The sequence below is a fragment of the Danio rerio genome, chromosome 6 (genome assembly GCF_049306965.1).
Source record: "Danio rerio strain Tuebingen ecotype United States chromosome 6, GRCz12tu, whole genome shotgun sequence".
Taxonomy (NCBI): domain Eukaryota; kingdom Metazoa; phylum Chordata; class Actinopteri; order Cypriniformes; family Danionidae; genus Danio; species Danio rerio.
The window spans coordinates 60747501-60762502 of record NC_133181.1 but is presented as its reverse complement, the minus strand read 5'-3'; the positions used below and the strand labels follow the sequence as shown (position 1 = coordinate 60762502).

The 15002-nt window shown below is 33.5% G+C and overlaps 1 protein-coding gene across 4 annotated transcripts in view; it reads left to right on the top strand.

Moving 5' to 3' along the window:
- tox2 (TOX high mobility group box family member 2) overlaps positions 1 to 15002 on the top strand; it is a 273063-nt gene that overhangs the window by 173855 nt on the left and 84206 nt on the right. For 2 of the 4 annotated variants that reach the window (XM_021476823.3, NM_212908.1), the window contains 1 exon segment: positions 10587 to 10844. In XM_021476823.3, coding sequence (XP_021332498.1) covers positions 10587 to 10844 — 258 coding nt within the window. 4 annotated transcript variants of the gene reach the window in all.

Below are 15002 nucleotides of genomic sequence, written 5' to 3'. Positions count from 1 at the left end.
ACAAAAGAAATCCCAAAAATAAATGACATATGCAAATATAATATCAGTTTGTCTAAAGTTACCTCTGTAAAAATCTGAAAAAGTGCTGAAATGTCTAAAGTGTTGTTCAGATGGCAGAACACTTGTATTATATTACACACAACAGGTTTAACAGCAAAGTTCTGATCACGTGAATCATGTCGAAGCTTTAGAAATTCATCTCTCGGTGACTTTTATAGGGTTAAGTCTCACGAGCAATGAAAAAGCAATCTCTAAGCGATGAAAATGTAGTCGCGAGTGAGTTCAGACTCTTTCTTAAAATACGGTTTAGCGTTTTAGCCTTGTGGAGACGGATGATATATTTAGGAGAAGTTTGTGATTTGAGTAATGCAAGGTGAAATCGGAGGTCTTGTGTCTCTCTCTCCTTCTCCACGGCCGTGTATTTGCTAAAAGTATTTTTTGTTTGCAAGATAAATGGCCGTTCTCCAGGCGAAGATGACAGGCAACACAAAGATGATATTGAATTGATTTCTGAAATGTTGCAGAACTGACTGTTTGATGTATACGGGCAGACATGAATCATAAAAATTCTATTAAAAAAGCTCTTGAATGGTTGACAGCGGAATATTATTTCTGATGATTAATTTGACTCAGTCATTATGGACGGGGGCTCCAGTCAGATCGCCTCCTACAAAATTGCTTTTCATTCCCTCTTGAATACCCCGGCAATCTCTCTCTTTCTCCCTCTCTTTTTTCCCTGAATTTAACATTACATGCTCCAAAGTTAGACTGATGTGAAACACAAGATTCAGTACAGTCTTTGTGACGAAGACAAAAGAGCAGAGGCGATCGCAAACTTCAGCGTTTCTAAAACATGCTCGCTGCTTTCACATTTAGAGTAGTGAAATCTTCACCTGCTAAACAAGCTGGATCTGATCTGATCACATCTCGAGTCAACAACTGACTGCTTCACATGATGTGCTTAGAGTGATTCTCCAGTAAACAACTCACTAATTCAAAGTGAGTCTTTAGTAAACAACCCACTGATTTAAATGATCCATTTATAGTGAGTTTCCATTCAACCAATCATTGATTCAAATGATCCATTTAGAGTGAGTATTGAGTAAACAACTCACTGATTCAAATGATTTGTTTAGAGTGAGTCTCCATTCAACAACTCATTGATTAAAATGATTTGTTCAGAGTGAGTCTCGAGTAAACAACTCACTGATTCAAATGATTTGTTTAGAGTGAGTCTCCATTCAACAACTCATTGATTAAAATTATTTGTTCAGAGTGAGTCTCGAGTAAACAACTCACTGATTCAAATGATTTGTTTAAAGTGAGTCTTCATTCAACAACTCATTAATTCAAGTGATCCATTTAGAGTGAGTATCCAGTAAACAACTCACTGATTCAAATGATTTGTTTAGGGTGAGTCACCATTCAACAACCCACTGATTTAAATGATCCATTTATAGTGAGTTTCCATTCAACCAATTATTGATTCAAATGATCCATTTAGAGTGAGTATCGAGTAAACAACTCACTGATTCAAATGATTTGTTTAAAGTGAGTCTACATTCAACAACTCACTGATTAAATGATCCATTCAGAGTAAGTCTTGAGTAAACAACTCACTGATTAAATGATCCATTCAGAGTAAGTCTTGAGTAAACAATTCACCGATTCAAATGAGTTGTTCAGAATGAGTCACAATACAACAACTCACTGGATCAATTGATCCATTCAGAGTGAGTCTTGAGTAAACAACTCACTGATTCAAATGATTTGATTAAAGTGAGTCACCAGTCAACAACTCATTGATTCGAGTGGTCCATTCAGAATGAGTCTTGAGTAAACAACTCACTGATTCAAATTATTTGTTTAGAGTGAGTCATCATTGAACAACTCATTGATTCAAATGATCCATTCAGAGTTAATCTTGAGTCAATAACTCACTGATTCAAATAATCCATTCAGTGTGGATCTCGAGTCAACAACTCACTGATTCAAACTATTTGTTCAGAGTGAGTAACCATTTAACAACTCACTGATTCAAACTATTTGTTTAGAGTGAGTAACCATTTAACAACTCACTGATTCAAATGATTCATTCAGAGAGTTAGTCTTGAGTAAATAACTCACTGACTCAAATGATCCATTCAGAGTGAGTTTTGAGTAAACAACTCACTGATTCAAATGATTTGTTTAGAGTGATTCATCAGTAAATAGTACATTGATTCCATTATGCATTCAGTGTGTGTCTCGAGTGAACTAATTGATTCAAACGATCCATCCAGAGTGAGTCTCTAGTGAACAACTCTCTGGTGTAAATAATCCATTCAGAGCAGATCTTGAGTCAACAAGTCATCGATTTAAATGATCCATTCAGTGTGAGTCTTGAGTAAACAACTCACTGATATAAATGATCTATTCAGAGTTAGTCTTGAGTCAACAACTTACTGATATAAATGATACATTCAGGGTAAGATTTGAGTCAACAACTTACTGATTCAAATAATCTGTTCAGAGTCAGTAAACAACTCACTGAATCAAATGAGTTGTTCAGAGTGAGTCACAATTCAACAACTCACTGGATCAATTGATTTTTTTTTCTTTCTTTTTTTTATTAAAGAGGTCGATCAAATACAATTACATACATAGAGACAAATAATACAAATAAATAAACAAATGTACAGAAATACACACAAAGACAAATAAACGCCAGGGTAACAAAAATAGGACTGATGAAATAAAGTTACATCTTAAAGAGACACAAAAGAAGAATATAAGGATACCGTTTTTGTTGCTTTTGGATGAAGAGAATGCTGGATAGTTTCCAAATATTGGTCTAGGTCGATTTTGAACAGATCAAAAAAAAGGTTTAGAGCCACTGGATCAATTGATTTCTTTAGAGTGAGTCTTGAGTGAACAACTCACTGGTTCATTCGGTTCCAAGATGGCGACTGGTTAACAACCATGTGCTGAAGCTCTGCACATGCTAAACCATTTAATAATAGCTAGATAAGTAAAAGGGCCAAAAAGCGTCTTGTTACTGACCGGAGTTTCTTTTTATTATTATTATTCATTTTTCACATTTTTCAAACGAGTGCAATGGAAGAACGCAGAGCTGCTCGAAGTGCCACTCATTCTTATGCGAGGAGATCTCTGGATGCCGCGCTCAAGATGGATGATGCATCGATTAAAATTCCCTTACCTGAAACTCCTAATCCACCGACTAAAAAATCAAAAACAACTGACAAAGGGGCGTCGGAGAGTCAAACGGTGTCCAACTCGCACCTGCTGGAAGTTTTGGAACGAGTTGAAAAAATGCAGTTAGAGTCGCTGACTCGTATGCAATCCCTCGAGACAACAGTGAAAGATAACACCAATTCACTAAACAGTGTAACCGAGGCGCTGGAATTTATGAATAACCAAGTAGAAGAAATAACGGGCAATGTGACAACGCTACAGAAGAGAGTGGAATCGCTGGAGAAGGAGAACTGTGTGCTGCGGGATAAATGCGAGGAACTCGATACTTACAAGCGGAGGTGGAATCTACGAGTGTCCGGTATTCAGGAGCAGCGCGGCGAAGATGTCCGCAAAGTTTTGATTGACTTGTTCAGTAAAGTTTCTCCTGTAATAGCAGAACAGCTGATCTACACGCTCGATGTGGCCCACAGACTGGGTCCTCGCGCTGACGGAGCTCGCCCCAGCCGCCGAATCATCGCGCAGTTTCTCTCACGCAACGTCCGAGATCAGATCTGGAGGGATGCCAGAACCGCTGACATCCTCAAAGAGAAGAAAATCCGGATTTTTGAAGACCTAACTCAAAGCACCAAAGACGCCAGAAATAAACTTTGGCCACTTGTCGAACGAGCGAGAAAGGAGGGGAAGAGAGCAGGCTTCAGAGGACCGTTTGCATATGTGGATGGCAAAAGGATTTCAGCAAAAGATCAGCCAGGATAAATGATGCTGTCCTCATCAACATTTCACCACGGCACTGTTTTTATATATATATATATTTTTTTTTTTTCGGGTGAGCGCAAGCTTTTTTTTCTTTCTTTTTCCTTAACTCATATATCCCTGTTCATACGGAAGGATAAACTGTGTTTTTGAACTGAGTTTAGATTTAAAGGACTTGTTGTCGTCACCACTCTCGCAAGTGAGGGATCTTTAAGTTTTTTCCCCCTCTCTCCCTTTTTTCAATTATTTTTTAATTATTGAGACTTTCGTTTATAGACATTATTCTTAAATACTTAACATTTATTTTTTGAAGTCTTCATTTACTATAAACGAAACTTAATTATTGTTTTTATTACTATTTTTTTCCGGTTGTACGGAGGAACATATAAAAGAAAAAGTAAAGCATATGAAAAAGACTTTAATTGAAAAGCCCTTATACTTATATTTCTCATGTTGCAGAGTCAAGCGAACTATCGCTTTTTTTATTGTTACTCTAAAAAAGTTTCTTCTGTTCTAATTCATATCTTAGCTTATACCTAGTTCTTTAGGTAGTGTTTACTTGTTATATTTGTATGTCATTGTCGTTATTTTCTTTAAATGCCAGGGGTTTAAAAAATAATATCAAAAGGAAAGCTTTATTTTTGTTTTCTAAGAGACACAAAGTAGATTTTTGTTTTTTTCAGGAAAGTCACTCTACCTCAAAAGATGCAAAATTTTGGAGGACACAATGGGGCAATGATTTATGGCTGTCACACGGGTCAGAACATTCTGCAGGAGTAGCGATTATGAAGTATAATTTCAATGGCAATGTTCTGGAAACTGATATTGATCCCTCAGGCCACTTCTTGCTAATAATAATTGTTGTCAATCAATGTATAGTAATTATTGTGAACATATATGGATACAACTCTGTTGCGGACAACTGCGCTTTTTTTAACATGTTAGATCAAAAACTTTCCGTAGCAATAAAAAAATATCCAACAGCCTTTATAATATTAGGTGGGGATTTTAACATTGTAATGAATAATATGCTAGACAGATACCCTCCAAGGAAAGCAGCTTCTCCAAGCTCCTATCTTCTAGCGCTTATAGATAAATTTGATTTAGTCGACATATGGAGAGAGATGTATCCAGATATAATACAGTACACTTGGAGCAACAAAGATCACTCGAGACAATCCAGAATTGACTATTGGTTGATTTCTAAAACATTAAAAGACAATAATATATCTACTTCTATTAGCAATAGTCCACTGTCTGACCATAATGCCATTTACATCTTTATTAATTTGTCACAAAGTACTACAATTAATAATAATAAATCTCTAATTTGGAAATTAAACAATTCTCTTCTTAAGTATGAAAAGGCCAAGCAACAGGTTGAAGAGATTATTCACATCTACTGGGAAAAAGCCAAATCACAAAAAGCTTATGGACGTAATTGGGAACTCCTAAAATATGAACTAGGTAAATTTTTTAGAAAATTTGGTGGTGACATAGCTAAGCAAAATAGATTAAATGAAGACAAACTTCTTTCACAACTTTCAGATTTTTCTTTTAATAAATCACTGACAGATGCTCAAAATGCAGAATATTTAAAATTGCAGAATAAATTAGATGAGCTATATAAAACTAAAGCTAAGGGAGCCTATGTCAGATCCAGAAAAACATGGCTGGAAGAAGGAGAACAAAACTCAGCTTATTTCTTCAGGATGGAGAGATCCAATGCCTTAAATGCTTCTATTGTTCGACTTAGAGCAAACGATAAGTTACTTGAAAATTCTGGGGAGATAGCTCATTTTTGCTCCCAATTTTATAATAATTTGTATACATCAAAATACTGTGATAATTCAGCCAATTTATTTTTTGAATCTATTAATCAAAACAAAGTAATCTCATTAGAGGATAAAGAAGCATGTGAGGGTGATTTATCTCTATCAGAAATTCTTCAGGCAATCAAAAGTTTAAAAAATAATAAAAGTCCAGGCAGTGATGGTCTCACCGCTGAACTATATAAGATGTTTGATAAGGAACTATCTCCTTTTTTACTAAAAGTGTTTGAGGAAAGTTTTGATTTAGAGGCTCTTCCACCAACTATGACACAAGGGGTCATCACCTTGATCCCCAAACCCAATAAATATAAAGAATGTCTAGAAAACTGGAGGCCTATCACCCTTTTAAATAATGACTACAAAATCTTAGCCTCTATTTTAGCAAGAAGAATTAAAGATGTGCTTAACTCGATTATTGATGAGTCGCAATCAGGCTTCATGGAGAAACGTCATATTACAAATAACATCAGATTAGTTCTAGACCTTTTAGATTATGAAGATCTTATCCCTAATGACAGTTTCCTACTTTTTCTAGACTTCTACAAAGCCTTTGATTCGCTCGAACACAAATTCATATTTAAAGCTCTTGATAAGTTTGGTTTTGGTGATTATTTTTGTAGAGCCATTCGCACATTATATAAAAATAATAACAATAATAGCTGTATTAAATTAAAATTTGGAACATCACCAAGATTCAGCTTGTCACGAGGAGTGAGACAAGGATGTCCTATATCTCCATATTTATTTTTACTAGCCTCACAACTTTTAGCTCTCCACATTTCTAGTAGTAATTTACAAGGTATCACAATTGATGATAGACAAATTATTATTAGCCAGCTGGCTGATGACACTACTTTATTCCTGAATGATGCTTCACAAATCCCTTTTGCTTTAAAACTGATTGAATCCTTCTCCAAAGCTTCAGGTCTTTGTTTAAATATCAAAAAATGTGAATTGATGGCAATTAAAAACTGTAATGTTCCCATTATATGCAACATCCCTGTGAAAGATCAAATAACATACTTAGGAATTGTAATAAATAAGGACCAAAAAACAAGATGCAAACTCAATTTTGATCCTTTAATATTGAAAACTCAAAAGAAACTTAATTCGTGGCTGCAGAGAGACTTATCAATAAGAGGAAGAATTTTACTCTCTAAAGCTGAAGGGTTGTCTCGACTGACCTATGCAGCGCTTTCCTTGGAGGTAAATAAAGAAACATTAAAAAGGATTGATAGCATGTTAAATAAATTTGTCTGGAAAAACAAAATTCACCTAATTAAGAAATCAGTAATAATGAACCCCATAAAACAAGGAGGACTGAATTATCTAGATTTTACTACGTTAAACAACACCTTTAAAATTAATTGGCTCAAAAACTTTCTTAAAAATCCCCACTCACTCTGGAATATTATCCCTAATTATATTTTCTCCAAAGTTGGTGGTTTAAATTTTCTTTTACTTTGTAATTATAATGTTTTGAAGATACCGATCAAACTCTCCAATTTTCATAAGCAGATGCTCTTGGCCTGGTCTCTAATATACAAGCATAACTTTTCTCCACACAGATATTATTTATGGAATAATAAAGACATTCTTTACAAAAATAAATCACTCTATTTTGAAAATTGGTTTAAAAACAACTTTCTTTTAGTTGGCCAGCTCTTTAACTCAGAAGGCAGACTTTACAACTATCCAGATTTCTTGCAGAAGTTTAACATTCCTGCTACTCCTAGTGAATATGCCATTGTTGTAAACTCTATCCCTTCTGGCGTGTTTATTCTAATGCAAGATGTTACACTACCATGGCCACACACTCACTCCCTGAATTTAATCGACACAATGGTTGGAAGTGTGTGTTTTTCAGCAGACCAACAAAAAAATAACTGTAAAATTAGAGGCCTCTTTCAGAGAGAGATCATAACAATCCCTTATGTAATACCTTATTGGAACAACACTATTGAAAATATTCCATGGGAGAAAGTATGGACTTTGCCTCACAAGTATCTGATTACAAATAAAGTAAAAGAAGTAACATTTAAATTAATTCACAAATGTTATCCTACTAAGGTCTGTCTTCAGAAATATAAGCCTGACATTGATTAAAACTGCTCATTCTGTCACTCTTCAGAGGAAGACTCTATTCATTTGTTCTGGCAGTGTTCCTTCACAGAGAGATTCTGGTCAGATTTGTTGATCTTTATTCAATCTTATATTATGAGTGACTTTTCCTTTTCTTTTAAAGTTATATTCTTTGGATTGTTTGATGACTCGAATGAAAACATGGAAAAAGTTTATGTAGTTAATTTGTGTATTCTATTAGCCAAGTTTCATATTCACAAACAGAAGTTTAGTGGCTCTAAACCTTTTTTTGATCTGTTCAAAATCGACCTAGACCAATATTTGGAAACTATCCAGCATTCTCTTCATCCAAAAGCAACGAAAACGGTATCCTTATATTCTTCTTTTGTGTCTCTTTAAGATGTAACTTTATTTCATCAATTTTATTTTTGTTACCCTGGCGTTTATTTGTCTTTGTGTGTATTTCTGTGCATTTGTTTTTATTTGTATTATTTGTCTCTCTGTATGTAATTGTATTTGATTGACCTCTTTAATAAAAAAAAAAAAAAAAAAAAAAAAAAAAAAAAAAACTCACTGGTTCAAATGGTTTGATTAAAGTGAGTCGCCATTCAACAACTCATTGATTCAAATGATCCATTCAGAATGAGTCTTGGGTAAACGACTCACTGAGTGAAATGATTTGTTTAGAGTGAGTCACCATACAGCAATTCATTAATTCAAATGATCCATTCAGAGTGAGTCTTGGGTAAACAATTACTAATTCAAACGATTTGTTTAGAGTCACCATACAACAACTCAGTGATACAAATGATCCAATTAGAGTGAGTCTTGAGTAAACAACTCATTGATTCAAATGACCCATTCTGAGTTAGTCTCCAGTAAACAACTCCCTGGTTCAAATAATCCATTCAGAGCAGATCTCTAGTCAACAACTCACAGATTAAAATGATCCATTCAGTCGGAGTCTTGAGTCAACAACTCACTGATTCAAATGATCCATTTATAATGAGTCTCAGGTCAGTGACTCACTGATTCTAGTGTACGTATGATTCAGTATAATGTAGTAAATCTCCTTCTACAAAATTGCTTCTCATTCCGTCTTGATTACCCCGACAATCTCTCTCTTTTTCTCCCTTTCTTTTCCTGAATTTAGCTTTACATGCTGAAGAGATACACCAGCTTTAATACAGTCAGTGACTTATAAGACAAAACAGCAGATTCGATCGCAGAAAACATGCTCACTGTTTCCAAACGCTGATTATTAGACCGCCGCATTTCCAACAACTTTCCGTGATTTCGGAGCCAGATCAGAAGCTGCCAACTGATGTGCTTCCAAAAAAGTGATTCTTACTTGTTTAACTGCATAATATTTATGTAATTGTGTTTATGTCTGTTTGCAAAGTAATTAGGCAAGCTCCGTACTAATGCTCAGATGTCAGAAGGGTTTGAGCTCATTCTGACTTTAGGTTAATTGTTATTGTTGTTTTTTCATTTGAGCATCAGTTGTTTTTTATTAGGACTGCTTATAATATTTGCATTTTGTATTTTTTGTATTATTTGAACAGAGATATGTTAAACATTTTATTTATTATTTATTTTTTATTAATATTTGCTTTAGTCATTTTTAAAATGTACACTACCAGTCAAAAGTTTGATGTCAGTATGAGTTTTAAATGTTTTAAAGTAAGCTTCTCCTGCTTATCAAGGCTGCATTTATTTGATTAAAAATACAGCACACATTGTGAAATGTTATTGCACTATAAAATAACTGTTCAAAAGGAGTTTATCATTTAATTTAATCATTTATTCCAGTGATTTTAAAGATGTATTTTTAGCTTCATTACTCCAGTCTTTAGCGTCACATGATCCTTCAGAAATCACTCTGATATTAATTATTATTATTATTATTATTATTATTATTATTATTATTATTATTAATATTATTGTTATTATTATTATTATTATTATTATTATTATTATTATTATTATTATTATCATTAATATTATTATTATTATTATTATTATTATTATTATTATTATTAATGGTAATACTAAATAAAAGTAGTAATTTCTGGTGTAATTAATTAATTTGAAACTACATACATTATATTAAGAAAGCAGTTATTTAAACTTTTAATAAATATTTTACAATTTAATTGAATTAATTTAATAAATTGATGAACATAGTAATTTAAAAAAAAAAACATGAAATAAAAAAACTGACCCCAAACTTTTTTGACCAGTAATCTACTTATTTTATTTTAACACATTGCATTTTTATTTTATTTATTTGTATTTTATTATATATATACACGTCACACATTCTTTTTAAAAAAGATTAATTTCTTTGATTTATTTTTTTTAATCTGAACATGTTTTATTTTTTTCTTCTTATTTGTTTAAACGTTGTTTATTTTATTTAAGTATTATATTATTTAAAGGTACAGAGGAAGTATGTTGTTTTTTATTTATTTATTTTAAATTAATATTTACTTTAATTTTAAAATACAAATAATAATTCGAAATAGCACATCTTGCATTTTAATGTAATTAATTTGCATTATTTTATTTAAAATAATTTTAATAGTAAATTATAAAAGTCAAGTATTTTTATTTATTTTGTTGAACAGCTGCATTTTATTGTTTTATTGGATTTGATTAAAAAAAATAATTATAATCAAATATTCTTAATAGTAACAGCATCTGTGTGTGTTTCTCCAGCAGAGTTACTCAGGGCAGGGAGGGGGCAGTGGGGGCGGAGGCGGAGGAGGAGACGAGGATTACGAGATTCCTCCAATCACACCGCCCAATCACCCGGAGCCGCCGCTGCTGCACCTGATGGACCCGGAGTCCAGCTACCTGTGCCACTCCATCCCTCACAATGGCCTGATCAACCCATACTCGTACCCGGAGCTGCCCGCGCTCATGATGACCAACATGCTGGCGCAGGACGGACACCTGCTGTCCAGCCAGATGCCCTCGGTGAGTCCCTGTTTAAGCTCTAGTGTGCTTACTACAAAGGGAACACTGTATTAACCTACTAAGTTTTCTTTTTTTTTGCTGTACTTGATTCTTGAGTCGACAACTCTGTGATTCAAATGATCTGTTCAGAGTGAGTCTTTAGTCAAATACTTACTGATTCAAATGATTCATTGAGAGTGAGTCTCCGGTAAACAACTTACTCAAGCTCTAGTGTTACTACAATGCACTTTTACTGTACTTGATTCTTGAGTTGACAACTCAGTGATTCAGTGATTGTTTATAGTGATTTGTTTATAGTGAGTCTTGAAATACTCACTGAATCAAATGATATGTTTACAGTAAAACTTTAGTCAACAACTCACTGATTCAATTGATCTGTTCATAGTGAGTCTTCAGTAAACAACTTGTTGGTTTAGATGGTCCTTTCAAAGTGAGTCTCCAGCAAACAACTCTCTGATTCAGATGATCTGTTTAGATTGAGTCTTTAGTCAACTACTCACTGATTAAAATGATTTATTGAGAGTGAGTCTCCAGCTCTGATCCAATTTGAATCACTGATTCAAATGGTTTGTTCAGAGTGAGTTTCCAGTAAACAACTGACTGATTCAAATGATCTGTTCAGAGTGAGTCTCCAGTAAACAACTACTGATTCAAATGATCTGTTCAAAGTGAGTCTCCAGTAAACAACTCACTGATTCAAATGATCTGTTTTGAGTGAATCTCGAGTAAACAGCTCACTCATTCAAAAGATATGTTCAGAGGGAGTCATGAGTTATTTACTTGCTGATTCAAATGATCTGTTAACAGTGAATCTTGATTCAACCATTCAGTGGTTCAAATGATTCATTAACAGTGAATCTTAAGTAAATTGTTCTCTGAATCAAATGATCTATTCAGAGTGAATATCTAGTCAACTACTCAATGATTCAAAAGATGTGTAAACAGTGAGTCTTGAGTCAACACTTGACTGATTCAAATGATTTGTTTATAGTGATTTGTTTATAGTGAGTCTTAAAATACTCACTGAATCAAATGATCTGTTCACAGTAAATCTTTAGTCAACTACTCACTGATTCAATTAATCTGTTCAAACGATTTGTTTAAAGTGAGTTTCTAGTAAACAACTCGGTGATTCAAATGATCTGTTCAGAGTGAGTCTCCAGTTAACAACTCACTGATTCCAATGATTCATTGAGAGTGAGTTTCTGGTAAACAACTCACTGATTCAAATAATTTGTTTAGAGTTAATCCTGAGTCAAAAACTCACTGATTCAAATTAATTGTTTTGAGTGAGTCTCCAGTAAACAACTCACTGATTCAAATGATCTGTTCAAAGTGAGTCTCCAGTTAACAACTCACTGATTCCAATGATTCATTGAGAGTGAGTTTCTGGTAAACAACTCACTGATTCGAATAATTTGTTTAGAGTTAATCCTGAGTCAAAAACTCACTGATTCAAATTAATTGTTTTGAGTGAGTCTCCAGTAAACAACTCACTGATTCAAATGATCTGTTTGGAGTGATTATTTAGTCAGTGATTCTTTAGAATCAAAAGATCTATTAACAGCACGTCTTGAGTCAACTATTATACTGATTCAAATGATTTGTTTATAGTGAGTCTTGAGTCAAATACTCACTGAATAAAAATGATCATCTGTTCAGAGTGAATCTTCAGGCAACAACTCAGCTTCTGCTCTGGAACATTAGTCCTTTTCTAATTACTCTGATTGGGTGAAATATTCTAAGCCACGCCCATCCACCCATTCATTTGCAGTGAGTGAAAGATGATAGGAGAAGTTCAAAAATAAAGCCCCGCCCCTACTCAATAATCATTTTCTGTTACTAATGCATCATTATACTAAAAAAGAAAGTCCCAGTAACTCCCTATTCACACTTCAGGGGTTGTTTTAATTGATTTTTAATTGTATTTAGTGAAGTGTAGTGTTTCTCTGAATGACCAGAGTTCTCGGTCTGTGTTTATGAGTGCATATTTACTCTGCTAGCGATTCTTGAGTCTCTGCACGGAGGGTTTTATGCTGTTTTTCTGCTCCTCCTCCGCTTCATTACTGTATTTTCTGCTGTTTAACTCAGACTCTGAGGGCCATAAAGAAATATCAGGAGTGTCGTCAAATCTGCCATCTGTGGAAACTCCCTAATAAAGACAGAAATTCAGCTCTGGAACTCTGGGAAAGCATTGAGGAATTCTGAGGAAGGGCGAATCTTGCTCTTAAATAGGGTGTAATAGATTTAAAATATTAGATTAATGTAATTTTCTCATTTTGAACAATTAGTTTTGGATAATAATGAAATCTGGACTGATACAATGGTGTCTTTGTTAGTTAGAATTCTATAAATATGGATTGTTTAGATCATTGCAAATATTTTTCTGAACATTCGTAATATTTAAGCACCGTTTTGTTTTAACAAAAATAAATCTGAAATTAAATTAAATAAGTAAAAATAAAAGAAAGTAAAATAGATATCAAATGAGGCGGTTGATTCCGCTGTTGCGACACCGGATTAATAAAGGGACTAAGCCGAAAAGAAAATGAATGAATTAATAAATAAATGAATGAATGAATGAGATATTAAATGATTAGTATTTTTATAGTAAAAAATACATCACTGAACATTCTTTCAATGAATATGAAATAATAGAATAAAGATATTAAATTCATTCATAATATATATATATATTTTCTTTGTTACGACAAGTTGTTTAAATAAAAAAAAAAAGTTACCTAAGTTGTGCCAAAATATGCCAAAATTATAAAAAAATAAAATAAAAAAATAAATGAAAAACACAACCTAATAAAAATAATACAAGGGGAAGCCAAAACTGTGAATTAATTAAATAAATAATTAAACAAAAGTAAATATAATACAATAATAAGACTACTTAGATATACATTAAATAATTAATTAATTACAATAATATATGTATATCTACACTCACCGGCACTTTATTAGGTACACCTTATTAGTACCAAGTTAGAGACCCAGTTGCCTTTAGAACTCCCTTAATCCTTCGTGGCATAGATTCAACAAGGTACTGGGAATATTCCTCAGACATATGGTAAATATTTACATAATAGTACCATGCTAAAATTGTACTAATGGGCCCAAAGTGTGCCAAGATAATAACCCCCACACCATTACACCACCACCACCAGCCTGAACCGCTGATACAAGGCAGGATGGATCCATGCTTTCATGTTGTTGAGGCCAAACTCCAAGACCCGACCATCTGAATGTGTCAGCAGAAATGGAGACTCATCAGAGCAGATGCTCTTCTTCAGACCTTGGTTGTAATGAGTGCTTATTTGAGTCACTGTTGCCTTTCTATCAGCTGGAACCAGTCTAGCCATTCTCCTCTGATCTCTGGCATCAACAAGGCATTTGCGCCCACAGAACTGTCGCTCACTGGATATTTTCTTCTTGTCAGACCATTCTCAGTAAACCCTAGGGTTGTGCGTGCAAACCCCAGTAGATCAGCAGTTTCTGAAATACTCAGACCAGCTCGTCTGGCACCAACAACCATGCCACGTTAAATCCCCTTTCTTACCCATTCTGATGCTCGCTTTGAACTGCAGCAAATGCATTGTGATTGGATGATTAGAAGTTTGTGTTAACGAGCAGTTCACAGGTATATTCATTAGAAGAACTGACGAATAACGAACTGTAGCTAAACAGACATATTAATAAATTAAAAACACAAATTAAAAATTGAATTATTAAAATGTAATTAAAAATTGAAAATACCCCCAAAAATCTAAATATGAATGAACAATAAAATAGCATATAATAACACTGAAATAGCTTTATTATCTTTAGAATATCCTCTAAGCCAGGGGTTTTTAAACTGTGCTCTGCAGACCACAGGTGGGCCGCAAGAAAGTGCTAGGGGTTCCGCGAAAAACCTGCCAGAATCAAAAAATTTTTTTAGAAATAATATAAATTTTTTTTTGGATCCTGAAATTATTAATGACTATCAATTATTTATGTATATATATATATATATATATATATATATATATATATATATATATATATATATATATATATATATATATACACACATATAGTTTTATGATTTATGTAAGTGGATACTTAATTGTAATGTGTTTATCCCTAAATCCTTTGCTCTCTTTAACATTT